Here is a 21,544-nt window from a genome sequence, read left to right as displayed (position 1 = left end):
TTTGCTTGACAATCACCAGCTGACAAAATGTAAGGACCGCCACAGCCCTAGTCATGCGTCTGTCAGCACAGTCTGCTCTTCACTGTACCTTTTCACAGAAAATCTCACCACACTGGCAAACCCACACAGAGACAGAGAGAGAGAGACAGAGAGAGAGAGACAGAGAGACAGAGAGACAGAGAGAGAGAGAGAGAGAGAGAGAGAGAGAGAGAGAGAGAGAGAGAGAGAGAGAGAGAGAGAGAGAGAGAGAGAGAGAGAGAGAGAGAGAGAGAGATACCTGACGCCACTGTGTAACGTCACTGTGTACAGCAAATAAAACCCTCACGTTTGAAAGGAGAGGATACTTAACATTATGAACACTCAATACATACAGATGACAGTCATATGTCTTCTGTGTTTTTGGACTTCGGGTTTAGCAGCGGATCTACGATGCAATGATATGTATGAAAAAGATGGCAGATGTTGTGGACTTTGTCCACCAGGTTCGTTTTTGGCCTTTAACAACAATTCAGTAGACTAGTGATTAAACAACTGAACATATGATATAAAATTATTATACCAATTGAAATCCTTTTTTAAAATCATAATTATTCTGAAAAATGATGTATGTAAATTTTAGTTGGACCCTGTGTGATGATTACTTGATGTATAAGACATATAAAGTAATATTGAATGAGTGATTCTGTGAGTGGTAGTGATTATGATATACAATCCTGTCTTGGTTCATAGGCACATTTTTGAAGAAGCACTGCACCACTCATGCCAAAACCGACTGTGGTGACTGCCCAGCGGACTCCTACTCTGAGTTCAGTGACCGCGTAGAGAACTGTCAACCATGCCTCAAATGCCAACAGGGTAAGGGTTAAGATGAGAGGTGACATAAACAAAACATTCTCTTGATCTAGCTCTGAAAAACATTAGCGTCCTACACTTAGATTGTTGATGGAGCCTCAATGGTCAAAACAAGTAATGATACTGTAGGAAAGAAAGAACGTCAGGAAAGTGGTGTCTTCTGGGTCTCACACTTTTCATGTCATTGTTTGGAAATCCCATTACTGATTTATTGGACTCTCACCTAGTTGTCTTCTTTCTCTCTTTGCTTTTCTGGGCAGTCTATGCAAGAGCATGCACCTCAACCGCAAACGCAAACTGTTTGTGTGGCTCTGGTTTCCTGTGCTCAGACCATGTCTGCTCAAAATGTGAAAAGGAAAAGAAATGTCGCAAGGGAGAGGAACTGAAGAGGACAGGTAAGACATTCATATATTTTCCTTCCTCACTACTTGTCACGGACTATTTACAAATGTAGCGAAAGGATCAACAGCCACTGCTAACTTAAAGTATGTTTTCCAATGGCAGGTTCCAGGGAATACACTTGGAAATGTGTCCCATGTCCTAATAACACATACTCTGACACTGAACAGGGTCACTGCAAACCATTGACACAGTAAGAACACAGTTTTGAAAAATAGCCAAATATCAGTTCCTCTATCGTGTGAAATGTTTTTAGAGGCTCCTAAATAACTTGTAATACCTTGTCACCAACAGGTGTGGTACACATGGATTTGTTGTGATCTTCCCTGGGAACAAGACCCAGAACTCAAAATGTGGTATACATGGTATGTTGGCGATTACAGTCAAGCAGTTCATAGGTATTAGAAATGTATTTGGGTTGTAATCATTTCTTCTGTTTATCAGGGCAAGGAAACAAAGAGGACGGGCGTTACATTCTGGCCACTGGCTTCTTCTTCTTTGCTGTCATCCTCTTGGTGTTCCTCGCTTATGCCTGCATCAGGAGAATCGGGCACAAGCCTGAAGCTAGTGAGTACCACAGAGTTGGTTAAGTCGATGATACTGTGTGCTGGTTTATTTGGAATACTTTGGAACACATAGCTTGGGATACAATTTATTCTCAAATTAATTACAGTAAAGTTCAAGTTCAAGTACTGATGTGTTAAAAACAGCCTTCAGTGAACTGCCCTGCAACAAGTATTTCCATCGCTTCTCCAGATATACATGGTCTCCCGCTGTCAAAAGAGGAGAGTGAAGGCCAGCTCATCCAGCAAGCTGAAACCAAGGACAATGCCAGCCAGATTCTGCTCTCCATGGCGAGCATCTCCACTGTGTGATATCTTACATCTGCTTGCAGGAGGGCTTTGACTTCAGGGTAGCATGTCAGCTAGTCCTGAATGAACAAATGCTACTTCTACAATTTGTTTTGCAGTTAGCTTGCTATAATTCCCTTGTCTTTTGTAATCTTGTTTGTTTTTATTTCCTTTATTTGTGCAGTCTTTCATCAATACTAAGTATTATTTTATATAGCTTTTCTTACTTTTTTTTGCACAATTAATACTGTACTGAATCCCAACATTTTTCTTTTTTTATTTAACCTTTATTTATACAGGTTTTTTCGCATTAAGATAAAATATATTTTTCAAGAGAGACCTGGTCCAACAGCTACGGGGGAACAAAGTTTCAGGCAAAACATCTTACATACACTGATACAACATTTAACAAAACATTAGACACATATACAGTAAAATAATTACATATTAYATAAAAAAACACAAATGTCATAACTAAAAAACAGCTGTCCTAACGGCAATTACACTTTTTTATGATATTACATTGACCAAGTGTTTAAACTCCACCAGCGTGACTAGATCATCTAATTTTTAAATGTTTAGGAGATAATTCCAGGACAACAGAGATGAGTAACTAAAACTATTTCTACCATGACCTATTCTAATTCTTGGTACTACAAGAAAGCAAATGAGAATAGGACCTTAATCTATATTTATTTACTGACCTGATTAAAAAAGAACAGAGATAAAGTGACATTATACCCAATATGGCCTTTTAAATCAGTGTATACCAGTGTTTAAGACTACGCAAGGTCAATGACGACCAGCCAACGGCGCAGTAGAGATCACAATGACATGTTAGACGTTTTTGATTGGTAAGGAACATGAGGGCCTCATGATATGCTGAATGAAGTGCTCTCAGGGTAGTGGTTGAGGCCTGTATATATACAAAGTACCAGTCAAAAGTTTGGACACACCTACTCATTCAAAGGTTTTTCTTTACTTTTCAATTTTCAACATTGTGGAATAAAAGTGAAGACATCAAATCTATGAAATAACACATATGGAATCATGTAGTAACCAAAAACGTGTTAAACAAATCCAAATATATTTTATAAATTCGATTCTTCAAAGCAGCCAGCCTTTGTCTTGGATGACAGCTTTGCACACTCTTGGCATTCTCTCAACCAGCTTCACCTGGAATGCTTTTCCAACATGCTTGAAGGAGTTCCCACATATGCTGAGCACTTGTTGGCTGCTTTTCCTTCACTCTGTGGTCCAACTCATTTCAAACCATCTCAACTGGGTTGAGGTCGGGTGATGCAGCACTCCATCACTCTCCTTCTTGGTCAAATAGCCCTTGCACAGCCTGGAGGTGTGTTTTGGGTCATTGTCCTGTTGAAAAACAAATGATAGTCCCACAAAGCGCAAACCAGATGGGTGGTGTATCGCTGCAGAATGCTGTGGTAGCCATGCTGGTTTAGTGTGCCTTGAATTCTAAATAAATCACTGAGTGTCAACAGCAAAGCACTCCCACACCATCACACCCCCTCCTCCATGCTTCATGGTGGGAACCACACATGCAGAGATCATCCGTTCACCTACTCTGCATCTCACAAAGACACGGCTTTTGGAACCAAAAATCTCAAATTTGGACTCATCAGACCAAAGGACAGATTTCCACCGGTCTAATGTCCATTGCTGGTGTTTCTTGGCCCAAGAAGCCACTTCTGCATTGTCTTGGCTGTGTGCTTAGGGTCGTTGTCCTGTTGGAAGGTTAACTTTCGCCCCAGTCTGATGTCCTGAGCGCTCTGGAGAAGGTTTTCATCAAGGATCTCTCTGTACTTTGCTCCCTTCATCTTTCCCTCGATCCTGACTAGTCTCCAAGTCCCTGCAGCTGAAAAACATCCCCATAGCATGATGCTGCCACCGCCATGCTTCACTGTAGGGAAGGTGCCTGGTTTCCTCCAGACATAACGCTTGGCATTCAGGCCAAAGAGTTCAATATTGGTTTCATCAGACCAGAGAATCTTGTTTCTCATAGTCAGTCCTTTAGGTGACTTTTGGCAAATTCTAAGCGGGATGTCATGTGCCTTTTACTGAGGAGTGGCTTCCGTCTGGCCACTCTACCATAAAGGCCTGATTGGTGACGTGCTGCAGAGATGGTTGTCCTTCTGGAAGGCTCTCCCATCTCCACAGAGGAACTCTGGAGCTCTGTCAGAGTGACCATCGGGATCAGACCATTTGTTACCTGAATATGTTACTTTACTTTGATTTGTTTTTCCTTCCAGGTTACCCATTTGATCATTTTGTAAATATATATTATTTTCTGGAACCATTACATGTACCCATCTCATTGTTATTTAATTATTAGAGATATAAAAATGTTTTTGGCACCCACCATGCGTCATGTCCGCAATGGTCATGTGAGGTGAAATGTATATATTTTGGGATGTGAACACTCAGTGTGTTGGACCTGACAAAGGTCTGTTTCCAATTGAAATGTTGTCAATAAAGCAGTGAATTGGGAGCTTTAACAGTGTGCAGGCCTTTTTGTTCTCTGCTTCTGGAAGGTTCTCCCATCTCCACAGAGGAACTCTGGAGCTCTGTCAGAGTGACCATCGGGTTCTTGGTCRCCTCCCTGACCAAGGCCCTTCTCCCCCGATTGCTCAGTTTGGCTGGGCGGCCAGCTCTAGGAAGAGTCTTGGTGGTTCCAAACTTCTTCCATATAAGAATGATGGAGGCCACTGTGTTCTTGGAGACCATCAATGCTGCAGAAATGTTTTGGTATCCTTCCCCAGATCTGTGCCTCGACATAATCTTGTCTCGGAGCTCTACATACAATTAATTGGACCACATGGTTTGGTTTTTGCTCTGACATGCACTGTCAACTGTGGGACGTTATATAGACAGGTGTGTGCATTTCCAAATCATGTCCAATAAATTGAATTTACCACAGGTGGGCTCCAATCAAGTTGTAGAAACATCTCAAGGATGATCAATGGAAACAGGATGCACCTGAGCTCAATTTTGAGTCTCATAGCAAATGGTCTGAATACTTATGTAAATAAGTTATTTCCGTTTTTAATTTTTAATAAACGTGCAACCATTTTTGGCAGTTATTTGCTTGACAATCACTGGGTGACAAAATGTAATGACCCCCACACCCCTAGTCATGCGTGTGTCAGCCCAGTCTGCTTTTCAGTGTACCTTTTCCAGTTGTGATTTCAGCATGTAAATCTTGGTGGGCCAAACAAACCCCCCAAAATAATATATGCATGCCAGCAAAGCCACTACACAATACGAAACAATACATTAATTGCACTATAACAGTGACAAACGGCACCCACAGACTCTTATGGCCTACAGAAAGCTGTTCCAACAGCAGAGTCCCAACAGCAGTCCCAACACCTTACCATTGCTACACCTGGCTATCAGCGGAGCCTTGTCTGGCAGCGAAACATTTCATTCAGCCTCATTTACTGCCTTTTTAAAAATCATAGTTGATATGGCTGACTTGTGTAAACAAATGTGGTTTCTACTGACAATTGAGATGTATAAACTATGGCATAAGGGAAAAACGAGCGATTAAGAGGCAATCCGTCATTTCGATTAAGACATTAATGAGCGAGCTAAGACGGACGTTGTCAATATAACTATTTGTTCACGACTTTTCAAATGTACAGCGACAGAATTCAGAACATGGGCCATTCTTACAGTATTCTCCCTGTACACCACGTCAGAATCGTAGAATAAATAACGGGGGGATATAAGCAGACAATGAAAGCTCTTACAATAGTCAATGATGACTTTTATCTAAAACAGGCTCTAGGCTACATGTGCACCACCAAGTGAGAACAGTAGGCAAAATTAAGAAGGGAAAAGGGACCAAATGATTAGCGTGAGGCACATGGGCTACTAACAGCTTACTACACAACATACACTTAGTATTACTTTCTTAGCTACAGTATACATAGCTCCCTGGCATATTACATTGTTTATGCAGCAGCATACAAGACATTTTTGGACTCACCTTGTTGTGCTGTGCTCACTTGAACAGGAAGGTGGGGTGTCGGTCCTTCGTGGGCAAATTTTGTTATTAAAGTCTGGCATTCTCTAGATTTATGGTGCTCTCAAGACAACTGGGAACTCGGAAAAAAACAAGGTCGAATCATGATGACGTCATTGATCTTCAAGTTGTAGCTCTAGAAAGAGGCCCGAGTTCCTGACTTACAATTCCGAGTTGGATTACCGTTCAAAACGTATTTCCCAGTCAGAGCTCGTTTTTTCCAGAAATCCCAGTTGACTTGAATTCACTGAAGTCAAGTTTTTGCAGTTCCGAGTTAACAGTTGTATTGAGCGCGGCACAAATCAGACTTCACTGACAGCATGGCCAATGTTGAATGTTTATCATATTAAACTTGGAAAAGAGACACTTAATCCCAGATTTGGGACCACACAGCCACTCCACTGAATAGCAGGCAAGTGATTGCTTTGCAATGCTTGCAGTTAGCTACTGTCACTGATTCCTTCCAAACCACTCATTGTTGAATTTGCGATTTCCAACTTGTTGTTTAATGTTTATGTCCAATGGCCAATGAGCACCGATACGTTTTGTCTATAATTTCTCTTCATTATTTCTCTTCATATGACAAGAATTAAAAAGGATTTGCCAGTACATTGTCGACTTGATTCATGATGATGACTGCTAGCTAAGATTTTGAAAGTATGATGTTGACATGATCAGTCTAATCAAAGCTACTGTAGATATAACGTGATTTGACGTAATTTTATCTGTGGGCAATGACCTTGAGCCTTCTTGGATGGGCTCTTCTAATGTAACTCTATGGCTGCAACCAATGGGCTTGAATTTTTGAGGTCGACCCTTAGACTTGCCGGTGACATACTGTCCCTACTAGCGACAGAACACTGAGCTAATCATGGCGCAACTAAAGAACATTACCAACACCTACGCTCCATATTTCTGGTGGCTGCACCACCACCACAGAAAGCACTAAGCTAGAATGAAACACCTGCATTTTGGAGCTGCCTTACTGAGCAGCTAAACWAATTTTTATGATTTTCTCATGCTAGACAATGGCTGGACAAATAGACTGCTAATGTAGCCACCTAGTCAGGCTAATGTTGCTAACTAGTTAACCTTGAGCTTCCTAGATAGATAACAGGTATTGTGTACATTTAAAACTTGCCCAAGACAGTTCACAGAATTGTCAATTTAAACAAATTCAGCCAATTTATTCATTACTAAATTTAGCTATCATAGTTCATCCAGAGATTCTTACCTTCTGCCTTGGTTCTCGTACAGATCATCATGGCCCTGGTGAGTGAAGTGAAGCTTGAGACAGCAATTCGCAGTTCTGTTCAGCAGCTAATTAGCATTTCATTTTTTTTGGGGGGGGGGGGGGGGGGGGGGGGTAAATAGAGGCAAACATATTAATAAAAGTCACCTCGGCCTGCGGCGACAGCAGGTGTGGTAGAGAACACTTGCCCTGAGAATCCTACCAGAGATGATTTTTGACCGGTAGGAGTAAGTTTCCTGTTTTTTGGGCGACCCATGTCAAACTGGGTAATGGACAAACTGGCAATGGTTACATCTGGGAAAGTTTCGAGAAGTGAAATTGTTTAGATCTTTTGTGTATCCGCTGCCCAGAGGAAGTGGGCGCTTCGAATCATGGGTCTCGGGGCACAACCTGTCACGTTCCTGACCTTATTTCCTTATTTCCTGTTCAGTATTGTTTAGTTGGTCAGGACGTGAGCTGGGTGGGCATTCTCTGTTATGTGTTTCTATGTTGGGTTCATTGTTTGGCCTAATATGGTTCTCAATCAGGGGCAGGTGTTTGTCATTGTCTCTGATTGGGAACCATATTAAGGTTGACTGTTTTCACTGTTTGTTTGTGGGTGATTGTTGCCGTGTCTGTGTTTGTTCGCCATACGGTACTGTTTTCGTTCATTTGTTCCTGTTCGTGCGTTCATGTTTTATATGTTATCAAGTTCAGGTCTGTTCACGTCGTTTTGTTGTTTTGTATTTTGTCAGTGTTTCTGTTTGTTGGATATCATTAAAATTCGACATCATGAACATTTACCACGCTGCGCCTTGGTCCTCCTCTCTTCCACATAACGACGAGCGTTACACAACCTGTGTTGTGCTTTGCTCTCCGGAGCAGGAAGAGCAAAGGGGTGATCAGTGGTGTAGCTTTATGTGGATCAAATTAAAAATAATATTCCTAGTGTTTGTGACTCCGGCCGTTTGTTGAGACGTAGACCCTGTGGCAATGGCAAGACTGAGAATACCCTGTCTGTCTTGTCTAGCTTCGACACAGAGTTTCTACCTGATAAGGTCAGGTTAGGTTATATTTGCTATTCAGTGATGGCCTATGTTCCAAACCCGCTACAGTTTTTTAGGTGCCAAGGATTCAGACATGTTGCAGCAGTGTGTAGAAGGGAGATACCACAGTTTGAGAAATGTGCAGGAAGGCATAGTCAGAGGGAGTGTACCAGGTTGAATAGAGAAAGCACTCTACCTCAACTGTGGGGGTACGCACAGACAGGCGGAGGCGGAGAATGCCAGAGTTTGAGTGGGGCAGAAATGTTCCTATGCTGAGCCAGTGAAGAGAGTAGAGGACAGCCCAAAGGTGAGTGAGTCGACTGGGAGCCCCCCAGTGAGTAGGCCTGAAGAGAGAGATCCAGAGAGGACAAGGTTTAGTAACGTTGGATTTCTTGCATTTATAGCCATGGTGATCAACTGCAATGCACTGATTGAGCGGAAATCACAGAATGTGATTAGATGTGGTCGTTGCAGCAGGAGTTAAATATTGGGTGTGAGAGATTTTAGTGCAGAAGATCTACAGGAAGTTTAGAGAGAAGGGGTTCCATCCTCCCAGGCCGAAGTCCTGGTGTACGATCGTTTAGTGTGGGATGGGGTGGTGGGTTTTTTGGGATAGTGTATAGGCGAAGGTTTAGATGTTGGTGTAATTAAAGATTTTCTCATTACCCTTTTTCATAATTTTTTTTGAGTGACCAAATTGTCTAATCCGCACTCTGACCTGCGAAATGCAGCAATATGCAACACATGAATACAAAGCTAATTGGTCGTTAGCATTTGCAAGTCATATGACAGTGCACACTTGTGCAAACCAGTGGTGCACACCACAACCAATGATTTATCTTTCCACTAGATGACTTATAGGGTGTGCTGTGTTGAAGCAACTGTGCCTCCATCTTGGCAYTCCTTCACCAGTGTAAAAAATATATTTTGAAAGCTGTAGAAATGCATTTATTAATGTYCTCATTCGTTTTTGCCACATGTATTCTATTAGACACCTTAATGCATACTTTTAAATTATATTATGTGAGCTAAACATACACATAAAAAAATGAAATACTAATTACTAATGCTACTGTCCCAATTATAACAAAATACTTAAATACATGTATTTGTTTTTGTGTTTGAAACATTTAATTGAATACTGTTGAATTCCATTCATTCCTACGGAGGACTGCTCCTAGTAGGCATTGCAAATATGGCCGACCGGTGGCTTCAAAGCCTCTCAGTGGTCAATTCATTCCCATTGTTGGCCCCAACACCTCAAAAGAATCCGGACAACAAAAGTTTTGTGTTTTGAACTTCGGAGTAGAGCACCCGTCAAAGGAGTCAACTCAGGGGTGACGACGGATGTTCAGGTTGAATACCTGCATGTGAAGCTTGGTTATGTAAGATACGCCGTAAAAGCTTTCTTCCCAAAACCAAAGCAGAGTAAGAATTGTAAAGGATTTGGCCATGTTTCAAATGTGTGCAGACGAACAGAGTATACTGATGAAAGGTGTGTAGAAAGACGACGGTGTTGCAATTGTGGTGGGGATCATTATCCTGAGTTCCTGGGGTGCCCTGTGAAGGAAATTGAGGTGGCAAAAGTTAGAGTGGTCAATTGAATCTCCTATGTGGAGGTGATTAATRGAATTGAGAAAACAAGTGGCGCTAGTGAAGAGATGGTACTGGAAACACCACAGTCTGTAGTAAATGTTTGCTGCCAGWCAAAAGATACCTTGTGTGTTAAAAAGGTGGATTTTGTTGCATTMATTTCCACAGTTATAAACTGTACAGCACAATTCTCAAATAAGTCAAAGAAACTAGACATGATTGTGGCTGGGACTCAAGGATTTTACATCGAAAGACTTGCAAGGAGACGTGCTGGCACCGGAAGACCTGCCCTCTCAGGTTCCCCTTGAGCATGTGTAGCGATCAGATCTGTTTTATTAATTTGTTTTTTTTACAGAAAAGTTGTTTGATTTATTTATTTAAAAAAAATGTTTTGGGAGAATCATGTTTCCATTACTTTGTGTGATCGCCAATATACCATATAATAAGTAATTAGTAGAATTCTGTGTTTTCCCACGAAAAGTGATGGCTTTTGATAAAAACGCTGTATCTGCCTTATCAATGAAAAATAGAACAGTCTAAAATTTACTTTCTGGAAAAGAGCTATTTGTTTCTGTACAGCGCACCATGCTGCCTTKTTGACAAAAWGAGAAGGGCGCTCTTCCCTCCCCGCTTACGCCCGGTGCCCCACGGCTCAGCATAATCGAATCCTCCCACTGCCAGCTTTCCCCCGAAGTTGAGTGGGAATATCAAATTCAAGATGCTGACACTTATAAACCGGCTTTTGGACTGGTTTAAGTCCCTCTTTTGGAAAGAGGAGATGGAGTTAACCCTGGTTGGACTTCAATACTCGGGGAAAACGACATTTGTTAATGTGATAGCTGTAAGTTTTTATTGTGCTGCTGTGCTAGCACTAGCTAGCGATATGCAATATCGACTTAGCTAGTATCGTAAAGTTAGCCAGCTAGTCACCGTTAACGTACAATTAAGCATAGCTAATTAGCATACCTTAAACGTACTGTACTAGTTTGTAAGGTTAGCTAGCTATAGCCGGTAACTAGCTAGTTAGCTAACGTTATATGTATGTTGATATTTGTGTGGTTTGATGCGATTAGAAGCAGAGGACTACGTTAGCTAGYTAACCACTTTATTGGAATTTGGCTACAGTACAGATCATATTTTTCTCCCTAGACAAGGTTTCTTTCTAAAACATCTGGATTAACTAGCTAGCCATGTTAGCTGTCAACTTTCATGTTTACAACTTGGCTAGCTAGTTAGCTGTCTAGCACTTATCTTCCCAGAGAGTAGGCCCAATTGTTGGTCATCAGACTGTCAAGTGTTATGCCGCGTTCAAAACAACTGGGAACTCGGAAAATAGGTGGTCAAATCATGACGTCAGTAATGTTCCGGTCAGAAAGTCGGAACTCTAGAAAGTGGCCGGAGTTCCCAAATTGGAATTCCGAGTTGGATAACAGTTCAAAATTATTTGTTTTACTAGTTCCCAGTTGTTTTGAACTTTCGCAAGTCGGAGGTTTCCGAGTTCCCAGTTGTTTTGAACTACAGTAGATTTCAGATGATGATGTTTATAGTGGTGGCATCATTGAACAGAGGTGGATTTCCATTGATGTACATCGTGGAGTTGAGAAACTCGGCTACATTGAACATTGTGCGGACCACACGGCTCTGTCTATATTGGTTTGATGTCACACGGCCCCGGAGGCTGTCACACGGCCCCGGAGGCTGTCACACGGCCCCGGAGGCTGTCACACGGCCCCGGAGGCTGTCACACGGCCCCGGAGGCTGTCACACGGCCTCAAAGTAGCCACCCTTTGCCTTGATGACGGCTTTGCCCACTCTTGGCATTCTCTCAACCAGCTTCATGAGGTAGTCACATGGAATGCATTTCAATTAACAAGGCTAAGAAGGAAAAAAAATCCACAAATTAACAAGGTGGAGGTGGTATACATTTCTTTKGATTTTCCCATGATGTCAAGCAAAGAGACATGAGGTTGAAGGTAGGCCTTGAAATACATCCACAGGTACACCTCCATTYGACTCAGGCTAATTGACATCATTTATCAGAAGCTTCTAAAGCCATGACATCATTTTCGGGAATTTTCTAAGCTGTTTAACGGCACAGTCAAACTTCTGACCAACTGGAATTGTGATACAGTGACTGATAAGTGAAATAATCTGTCTAAACAATTTTGGGAAAAATTACTTGTCATGCACAATGTAGATGTCTTAACCAACTTGCCAATATTATAGTTTGTTAACAAGAAATTTGTGGAGTGATTGAAAAACTAGTTTTAATGACTCCAACCTAAGTGTGTGTAAACTTCCGACTTCAACTGTATACAACCCTAATTTTAATTGAAAAAAGTGGAGATGCAATGAAAGATTAATATGACCAAATTTTTTTTCGGTGCGATAAAAATGATTGATAAAATATGTGAAAGTTCGGACTGGACTTAATGGGTACAGAATGTATCCTTTAAGCCCATTGGTGTTCCAAATAAGCCCACTTCTTAAATAATAAATAGTTAATATAAGGAAATCAGTCAATTGAAATAATTTCATTAGGCCCTAATCTATTGATTTCACATGACTGGGCAGGGGTGCAGCCATGGGTGGGCCTAGGAGGGCATAGGCCCACCCACTGGGGAATAAGGCCCAGCCGGTCAGAATGAGTTTTCCCCACAAGGGCTTTATTAGAGACAGAAATACTCCTCCGTTTCATCAGCTGTCCGGATGGCTGGTCTCAGACGATCCCCAGGTGATGAAGCCTGAAGTGGAGATCCTGGGCTGGCGTGGTTACATTTAGCCTGCGGTTGTGAGGCCGTTTGGCCAAATACTCTAAAATGACGGAGGTGGCTTATGGTAGAGAAATTAGCATTACATCTCTGGCAACAGCTCTGGTGGACATTCCTGCAGTCAGCATGCCAAATGCACGCTCCCTCAACTTGCGACATCTGTGGCATTGTCCTGCGACACAACTACACCTTTTAGAGTTGCCTTTTATTGTCCCCAGCATAAGGTGCACCTGTGTAATGATCATGCTGTTTAATTAGCTTCTTGATGTGCCACACCTGTCAGGTGGATGGATTATCTTGGCAAAGGAGAAATTCTCACTAATAGGGATGTAAACAAATTTTGTGCTCAAAATGTGAAGCTTTTGTGCATGTGGAAAATGTCTGGGATCTTATTTCAGCTCATGAAACATGTGACCAACACCTTTTACATTTTTGTTCAGTGTAGTTCAACTTGTCTTCCTAAAGCCTGTCTGAAGACGTTTTTAAAATCTCCYTCTCTACTGTTGGACCAAAAATTTGAAACACCTAGACAAATGAGGGACAACAATATATTTTTTTACCTTTACCAAGTCAGTTATGAACAAATTCTTATTTTCAATGAAGGCCTAGTAACAGTGGGTTAACTGCCTGTTCAGGGGCAGAACTACAGATTTGTACCTCGTCAGCTCAGGGATTCGAACTTGCAACCTTTCGGTTACTAGTCCAACACTCTAGGCTACCCTGCTGTCCCTAAATGCATGAGTAGTCATTTTCTAGTCCCTCATTTGTTTTTACCACTACTTGTAGGTCTTCTATCCATGATATCCTTCAACCTTGATCTTATTCTTATATCTCTGCATCAATGAATACCTGTCCACTCCATACATCTTGGAGAGAGTACAGATKCTTTCAATTTTTGTAAAGGCACCATGGATAGATGCATGATATGCATAATGGTAGTTTGAGTATTTTAATCAACGTAAATCTGAAGAAATGCTCAGGTTTATTGAATATCAGGGATATCAACACACAATCCCCATGTTTCAATGCATACTGGGCTTAATTGGATGATTGCAATGAATTATGTTAAAAATATATTTTTTGAAAAGTTTCCTCAATATTTGGAAACGAATGGTCTGGGGTGTAAATATACACTATATACTACAATATTATGCTAAGTTAGTGTTGATAATATTGAACAATATTCATTTATTTACATTCTGTATAGAGGGTGCTACTTTTTCTTTTTAAGCCCACCTGAGAGAGATGTAACATTTACCAAAAAAGCATCTATTTATAACAAAGCAARGTTAATTTAACAGTAAAATAAGACAAGTTGCATTAAATGTTAGCTGTGAATGCTTGAGATCCATTATATTTTTGTGGTTGACCAGTTATGCTGCCACTGTATTGACTCTGACATGTGGTACTGTTAGCATGAAAAACACATTTTCAGCTGGCAAGAAATGGCATACTAGATGGATATTAAGTACTGTCATGTGCATATGTCAACACATGAATCTCGTAATTTTGCATTAAGCCAGAGCACTTATCTGAGAAGATGCTACAAATATCTGAAAAATGTCTTTGAGTCGCCCCATACAAATAYTTTTTGCAGCTTTGAAATTGGCCAATAGTAGGAACTTACATAACTGTTAATAACTTAATAATAAAACATCTGATTGGCTTAGAATTAAAAGCTGCTATGGATACAACTAAATGAACTGGTTAAAAGATTAAATAGCAGAATTTTTTTATTTTTGTCTTTTGAATCCAAAGATTGAAGTGGGTTTAATGGGTACGTGGGCTTAGTAGGTACACTTACCCTAACTCTTCCATCAGTGCTGTAGTGAATGAGATACATGCCATTGATAGGGAAGTTCCCATGTGGTTGGTTGTAATCTGTTTGACTGAGTAAAAAGGAGTAGGGTGTGGGTGGTGGTTCCAGCTAGGCTTCAGTCATGAGACCTTTTGCACACACTTCCTCTTATTCCTAGTCAAGTGACTAAGTCATGTGCTGTTGCATACTGTATATGCCCTAGACAAAGCATAGGCCTATTTCTTGCTGAGATACTGTTTGGGTTACACAGAAGGGGAAGAGAGCAGACATCAGAATGACTGAAATTATTTTCCTGTCCTATCGTCAAAAGTGTAGCCAATGATTTAGGGTTGGCTAAAAAAGACACAATTTTCAGTGATCTTAGAATTATAGAAGATTGGGTCTGCATGCCAAACATATTTCCTCTAGAGTCCTCAGCCAACTTTGGATTTTCCACAGCTTTTTTTGGGGTGCAATTTAATTATCAGGTAGAATAGAACCAGCAGGCTCCAGACCTTGTAATTCTAGAGCATAGTTTCCCAAGTTCAGTCCCCTCCCCTGATTTAGTTTGACCTTCACATGCCTTTAGGCTTAATGGAACTTGTGAAACTACCATAAACCTTTTGCACGTGATAATCTATTTTTTCTTCTCAAATGGAATAACAGGAAATGTGCAAAATCTAGTAACCTACAATGAGGCCTAGGTTTGTCTGACATTCTTAGTAAGTATAGTGGCAATTCCAGATGACATCACATACAATTTGACCTAGATTGTCTGTTTATGTCAGCTCGGCTTGTACATCTAAAAATGTATCAACGGCCTTCTCTTCTTTTTCAGTCTGGGCAATTTAGTGAAGACATGATCCCAACAGTCGGATTCAACATGAGGAAGGTCACAAAAGGCAACGTTACCATCAAGGTAGGTCTTCAGTCACTACAGTGTGTAGGTTACTGTAATGTTCCACAGTGACAATCTATGCCGACTGCATGAGGAAATGAAAATACCTAGGCTAATTTTCGTTCCTCTGGTTTTCCAGATCTGGGATATAGGAGGGCAGCCGAGGTTCAGGAGCATGTGGGAGCGCTACTGTCGGGGAGTTAACGCAATTGTGTGAGTATCTGAGTTTGGCCATTCCTGTCATGGGTACAACTTGAAATGCAGGAAGAGGACAGAAATGCTGAAGATTGATTGTTCTGTTAGGGTTAGTTCAGTGGCGACCAGTCAGTGTTCGAACATTGTGATGGGCATGTTTTGAACACTTCCATTACTTTTCAATATGCACAACACTTGCTCTTTTAGATTTTTGATGCAATTGTAAAGTTGTTGTGACCTGTTACATATTTTATTTTTATTTTTTAGATATATGGTGGACGCAGCAGACAATGAGAAGGTGGAAGCTTCCAGAAATGAGCTACACAATTTGTTAGACAAGCCTCAGTTGCAAGGAATTCCTGTAAGTAGGCCTACACTTTGGAAACTGCTACGAACACATGTAAATGAGGGAGTTTCTTTATATGATCAGTCAGCAGACATTTCTGCCACACAAGATCTAAACTGTTATGCTTTTTAGGTTTTGGTGCTTGGCAACAAAAGAGATCTCCCCAGTGCTCTAGACGAGAAGCAGCTCATTGAAAAACTGTGAGTATGAAGATAAGTTATTAGGCAGTGTTGTAATACTCGAGTCCCAATTTCTTTCATGACTTGGACTCTACCATTGGTGACTCAGACATGCCTTCTCGTGACTTCTCGGTATTTGCACTTTGATTGGATGGGCTACTATGTTACACAGAATATTAGCAGCACTGGGTTGTGCATAGCATCAAGGGTTCTGTCCTCTAGCAGTGGAAAGGATATGCCAAATCAGGCATACGCAGCCTACATCAGCTGGTGAGTTGCTGGGGAAGCAAGAAATGTTTGTGGGAAGGCATGCTCCGCTCCGCCTCCGATCAAAGGCTACATATTATTGCGCAAACAACTTTTGCTTCCTCCTAACCCCCAGCCTACTGCTTTACGAGATTGAAAACAATCGTATGGCGTTTAACCAGTTAAATATATCTAAATGTCATCTACGTCATCCCCAAAATTCATAATTTATCATGAGAGGGCCATAAACAATAACTAGTAATGCTGCATACTCCAAGAAAGGTTAGAATCACACTTTTGAAGACACAAGCTCAAGTACAGAGTACAAATTATTAAAAATATGAAATATTTTATGGTGCATTTCTTCAACAAAACTATGAATAAGACTTATGCTTTCTAAATATAGCATAATCTAATTATAAGACGACTAACTGTACAATGTGTACATATGTGTGTTTAGTGTTCGAGAACAGTTTCTTATTTTAGAATGGTTTCTCTTGATCAAAACGTCTCTCCGCATCGCTTAGAACGTCAGAGATCTAGCTTGGCTTCCTGAACTCACCTTTCATTTCATATTAATCCTGTCCGTCTGTGACAGTGATTTTTCTGTTTAAAATCAGAATTATTTTAGATTAAGGGCTATAAATTGATCTCCGAATGTGCTACCATGATGAAACGACTCTATCCTGCGGAATTATAATGTAACAATTGCAGGAATGTGCTTTGTCCGTGGCTGTGATATAGGGTCCAGCCAGGAGTTGATGGACAGTCGGAAGAGCTAATTAAATGGTAGGAGGGACATCCCAGCTTCAAGTGGTTTCAGATTTCACGTCGTACGTCACACAGGTTCAGAAGAAATACTACTGTGTCAGTGGCAACAATTTGAATCTACGGTATCCACAGATCGATTTATAAGCTAAAATGTAGATCGGAACTGGTACCAGAACCATGCAGGTCCCCTAAAAAGGAGACCTTACATCCTGAGGTTTTAATAGTAAAACAACAGTCTAGCTATTTTTCTCTCTCTCCCCTTGAATATAGAAAAGTAGGCTGTCTTTTGAATTTATTGTCTTGCTCTACCCTTCCACTTTTCTCCCTGCATTCCATAGCCAGGTTCGATAGTTTTCACTGCAATAAAAAAATCTACAAAAAAATCAGTGGGCAATTACAAAAACAGTAGCTGAAAGCCTGACTTATCATTCCTTTATGTAATAAATAAGTATTGAAACACAGGTATTGAGTGTAATACTGAGGTAGTGATCAATAGTAAATTAGTTGGGGGTTTTCATGAGGGTGTGGCGATATACTAACATTCTGTGGCGACTAGAAACAATTTCATAATAAGACCTATTATAAATTGATGGACTCGTGACTCGACCATTGGTGACTCGGACTTCAGCCATAGTGACTCGACTCGGACTTGAGTACAGGGGACTTGGGACTCGACTACAGCACTGCTATGAGGCGTTCCCTACCAGTAAACCCACAGCAGTAATCTGTGATGCATCTGAGCTGAGGTAATTTAACAACTCTAATTCTAACAGAATGACAGAAGAGTCCCTTTCATTTTGCCTTGCCATTGTGAGTTAGGGCCTGCAGTGGCTAGGTTCTAACATTTCAAAAGGCCACTTTAGATGCTTTTACAAGGACTAGTTCAAACACTTTTTCCCAATTGAGAGTTGAGAGTTTTGTTCTTGTTGCAATTAAAATGTAATTCATTACTCACACAAAAAGAATGTCCAGGTTTGTCACACAGATTCCAGTTGATGAATGGTAAAACAAAGCAGTAGTTTCTGGGTGTTCAAATCGAACTTTATTTGTCACATACGCCGAATACAACAAGTGTAGACTTTACCGTGAAATGCTTACTTTCAAGCCCTTAACCAACAGTGCAGTTCACTAAACCAATTCCAAGTGATATTGATGAAGTCAAAAAGGTATAATACAGCAAAGGTAAAGGATGAAATAAAACAAATAAATAAACGGCTGGAAACTGTTTCTTTCCACAAGAGATTATGGCAGTAACTAGATTTAGGCATACATTGTGCCTCCTAACTTTTAAACAAAAGAGCTGTTCATTTTTCTTCCATGATGTGACCGTGGATGTGCTTATTCACTTTAAGACGGGTACCCTAATATGGTAGCAGGAGAAAGACGTTCATATCACACACAATGACTTACTCTACCGTTCAAAAGTTTGAGGTCACTTAGAAATGTCCTTGTTTTTGAAAGAAAAGCTATTTTTTTGTCCATTTAAATAACATCAAATTGATCCAAAATACAGTGTAGACATTGTTAATGTTGTAAATGACTATTGTAGCTGGAAATGGAATAGAGTACAGAGGCCCATAATCAGCAACCATCACTCCTGTGTTACAATGGCACGTTGTGTTAGCTAATCCAAGTTTATCATTTTAAAAGGCTAATTGATCATTAGAAAACCCTTTTGCAATTATGTTAGCACAGCTGAAAAATGTTGTTCTGATTAAAGAAGCAATAAAACGGGCCTTGTAGACTAGTTGAGTATCTGGAGCATCAGCATTTGTGGGTTCGATTACAGGTTCAAAATGCCCAGAAACAAAGACCTTTTTTCTGAAACTCGTCAGTCTATTCTTGTTCTGAGAAATGAAGGCTATTCCATGCGAGAAATTGCCAAGAAACTGAAGATCTCGTACAACGCTGTGTACTACTTCCTTCACAGAACAGCGGGCTCTAACCAGAATAGAAAGATGAGTGGGAGGCCCCGGTGCACAACTGCGCAAAAGGATGAGTACATTAGAGTGTCTAGTTTGAGAAACTTACGCCTCACAAGTCCTCAACTGGCAGCTTCATTAAATACTACCCGCAAAACACCAGTCTCAACGTCAACAGTGAAGAGGCGACTCCGGGATGCTGGCCTTCTATTTGATGTTATTGTAATGGACAGAAATGTCTAAGTGACCCCAAACTTTTGAACAGTAGTGTATATATTTATGACCTTAACTATCTTGGAAGATTACAGTTACCATTCTTGAACATTAAGTTTGCTTTTATAAAGAGCTACTTTGCTGGAGGTTTTAAACATGTCTATTTKAATCTCACATCAGCAAAGAGCTAATGGTTTTATTTTAGAGGAGGAGCAGTTATGATTTATAAATAAATAAAAATGCCTTTTTTTAATAGAAGCGTCATTCTTACTGAACCATTACCCTCGTTTTCCATTTAGAAACACTGCATTCTATTTTCTCGGTCACTAGTACTGTATTAGAAATTATACAGGTTTTCAAAATTAACCAGCTCCCTCTGCTGGCCAGTTTAACAGTTTGTAGCAGGTTATCAGTTTTCTTTACTTCTTCCTTTATAGGAACTTGGCAGCTATTCAAGACAGAGAGATTTGCTGCTACTCTGTTTCCTGCAAAGAGAAAGACAACATAGGTGAGTAAGACGGTGACAGGAGGGTGACAGGTTTTGTTTGTGTCCCAGTGGAAGGCTGAAGGAGAGAGCACTACAACATTGTGGACCCAAAGTGGCTATATAGGTGTCCGTTGTTTCACCCATTCACCTGCTGTCTCTCCTGTTTCTCACCCCCCCCATGCCTCCTGCCTTCCAGATATCACACTGCAGTGGCTCATCCAACACTCAAAAACTCGGAGAAGCTGAATGTACCAGAACTGCACCCTCCCAGCTCCATCTGCCATATTACCCTCATGCCACACCCTGCTCACGCTGATGTATAGTTGTCCCTCCAACTCCGTTACTGCACTGTGCTGCTTGTGCCCCCCCCTGTTGTTGTTATCCCCCACAACCCCTCGTACTACTGCACTACTAAAAGATGGTACCCCCTGGTCTATATCATATTCCAAGGCCCATGAGTCACAGAATCGGCGTTACACCTCCTCCAAGAGGGGCTACTTCAGTGTCCTGAACAGAGCGATTCAGTCTGCCTTCTGCGTCCTTCAGGCGGCACGACAGACGTTTCCCAGGTCTGTAAGCCYAATAGCCCAACTCTATAACACTAGTGCAGGGTATGCTATTGGGGTTGTTCAGCCACTCACTGGGGCCTCTAATCATGATACATGTTCTCCAGACAGTCCTGTATGACGCTAGAAGAAAGTACATAGACATGTTTATATACATCATTGGGACTTCCAGGTTCCCCTCCTGTTTGTCAGATTGTAACTTTTATGGCTATTGCCAAATCCAAATATTTTTGAAACGAGAGCAATGAAATAAGTAAATAGCTCAGCAGCCAGGTGTGTACACATATCAAGCTGGTAAGATTTTTACTGACATGAGCGTATGATTATATTTGAAAAGTTTGAATGTACTGAAGGTAAAGCTATAGTGTGTTGGTTGTGTGGTTATCAGCCTTGTTTTGAATTTGCCTCAGTGGGATGATGTCCTCTGCGGTCTATGAGCTGGGAGAGAGAGAGTGGCAGAATTCAAAGTGCCTTGTGGAATACCTCTCATCCCTGAAGTAAAGCAGCATGCAATGTGTGCTTACCTTAGCAATAAAACATGAACACCACTGGGATATATTGCAGAAATAAAAAGGCATGCTTTTTAATTTAGACATTGTACTGTTGTGTTTGCACTCAAATTGCAATATTTGCTGTGAAAATGATAGATATTAATGGTGTCAATTATTATTTTGTAAATATGTTAAATCTGGGTGGATAAGAAGGGTGAGCTGTGCTTAGAGTAAGTTTGTAATAAAAATGAAGGAAAACATTTGATTTAGTCTACACTCATCATTGGACTAATACTTGTACCAAGAATCTCAGATGACTGGTAGGCTATGATTGTAACTCAAACAGATGCACAAACAAATGTCAGATAGTAAAAACAAAAAACTATTTGATGTCATTTGTTCTGACTAAATAATGCAAAGTATGCTGATGTGATTTTCTGGTCGAATGTTATTTTCTGACACCGCCTGTCTCTGCCCCCACTACTTTTTCATGCTTGTGGCTATTTTCTATTGGCTCTAAAGTTATATCGCTTGACATACAGCAAAACTGACATGCATGGTAGCCAATTGCTGAAACGCGCCGCCCCCCTCTTGATGACGATATGACTGGAGCTCCAATCACACCGGGGAACCGGGGAGGG

At 40.9% G+C, this 21,544-nt stretch overlaps 2 protein-coding genes across 5 annotated transcripts; both read left to right on the top strand.

The window, feature by feature from the left end:
• The first annotated feature begins 330 nt into the window (after positions 1-330).
• LOC111970607 (tumor necrosis factor receptor superfamily member 5) lies at positions 331-3,217 on the top strand. The gene is made up of 7 exons (XM_023997417.2): positions 331-482; positions 730-855; positions 1,113-1,247; positions 1,357-1,444; positions 1,546-1,616; positions 1,696-1,818; positions 2,008-3,217. Exons 1-7 carry the CDS (start codon positions 353-355, stop codon positions 2,124-2,126), a joined length of 792 nt encoding a protein of 263 aa, XP_023853185.1. The 5' UTR covers positions 331-352; the 3' UTR covers positions 2,127-3,217.
• Positions 3,218-10,651: 7,434 nt separating this feature from the next.
• Positions 10,652-20,321, top strand: LOC111969772 (ADP-ribosylation factor-like protein 8B-A). Of its 4 annotated transcripts, none has more exons than XM_070445529.1 (8): positions 10,662-10,861; positions 15,428-15,508; positions 15,627-15,700; positions 15,950-16,043; positions 16,161-16,228; positions 17,198-17,242; positions 19,797-19,867; positions 20,043-20,321. In XM_070445529.1, exons 1-8 carry the CDS (start codon positions 10,739-10,741, stop codon positions 20,090-20,092), a joined length of 606 nt encoding a protein of 201 aa, XP_070301630.1. In that variant the 5' UTR covers positions 10,662-10,738; the 3' UTR covers positions 20,093-20,321. The 4 variants fall into 4 exon arrangements, with proteins under 4 accessions (XP_023851793.1, XP_070301630.1, XP_070301631.1 ...); XM_070445530.1 differs by lacking the exon at positions 10,662-10,861 and adding an exon at positions 11,903-11,993; XM_070445531.1 differs by lacking the exon at positions 10,662-10,861 and adding an exon at positions 15,255-15,311.
• The last annotated feature ends 1,223 nt before the right edge of the window (positions 20,322-21,544 follow it).

The sequence above is a fragment of the Salvelinus sp. IW2-2015 genome, linkage group LG11 (assembly GCF_002910315.2).
Source record: "Salvelinus sp. IW2-2015 linkage group LG11, ASM291031v2, whole genome shotgun sequence".
NCBI classification, from domain to species: domain Eukaryota; kingdom Metazoa; phylum Chordata; class Actinopteri; order Salmoniformes; family Salmonidae; genus Salvelinus; species Salvelinus sp. IW2-2015.
This window is presented reverse-complemented; position numbering and strand designations above follow the sequence as displayed.

Bases quoted from the DNA above. Each gene is read 5' to 3' on its own strand.
- LOC111970607 (XM_023997417.2), top strand. From the start codon at position 353: ATGAACACTCAATACATACAGATGACAGTCATATGTCTTCTGTGTTTT. The intron at 483-729 runs GTTCGTTTTTGG...CTTGGTTCATAG, and splicing joins TTGTGGACTTTGTCCACCAG to GCACATTTTTGAAGAAGCAC. The intron at 1,819-2,007 runs GTGAGTACCACA...TCGCTTCTCCAG, and splicing joins CGGGCACAAGCCTGAAGCTA to ATATACATGGTCTCCCGCTG.
- LOC111969772 (XM_070445529.1), top strand. From the start codon at position 10,739: ATGCTGACACTTATAAACCGGCTTTTGGACTGGTTTAAGTCCCTCTTT. The intron at 15,509-15,626 runs GTAGGTCTTCAG...CTGGTTTTCCAG, and splicing joins AAGGCAACGTTACCATCAAG to ATCTGGGATATAGGAGGGCA. The intron at 17,243-19,796 runs GTAGGAGGGACA...CTTCCTTTATAG, and splicing joins TCGGAAGAGCTAATTAAATG to GAACTTGGCAGCTATTCAAG.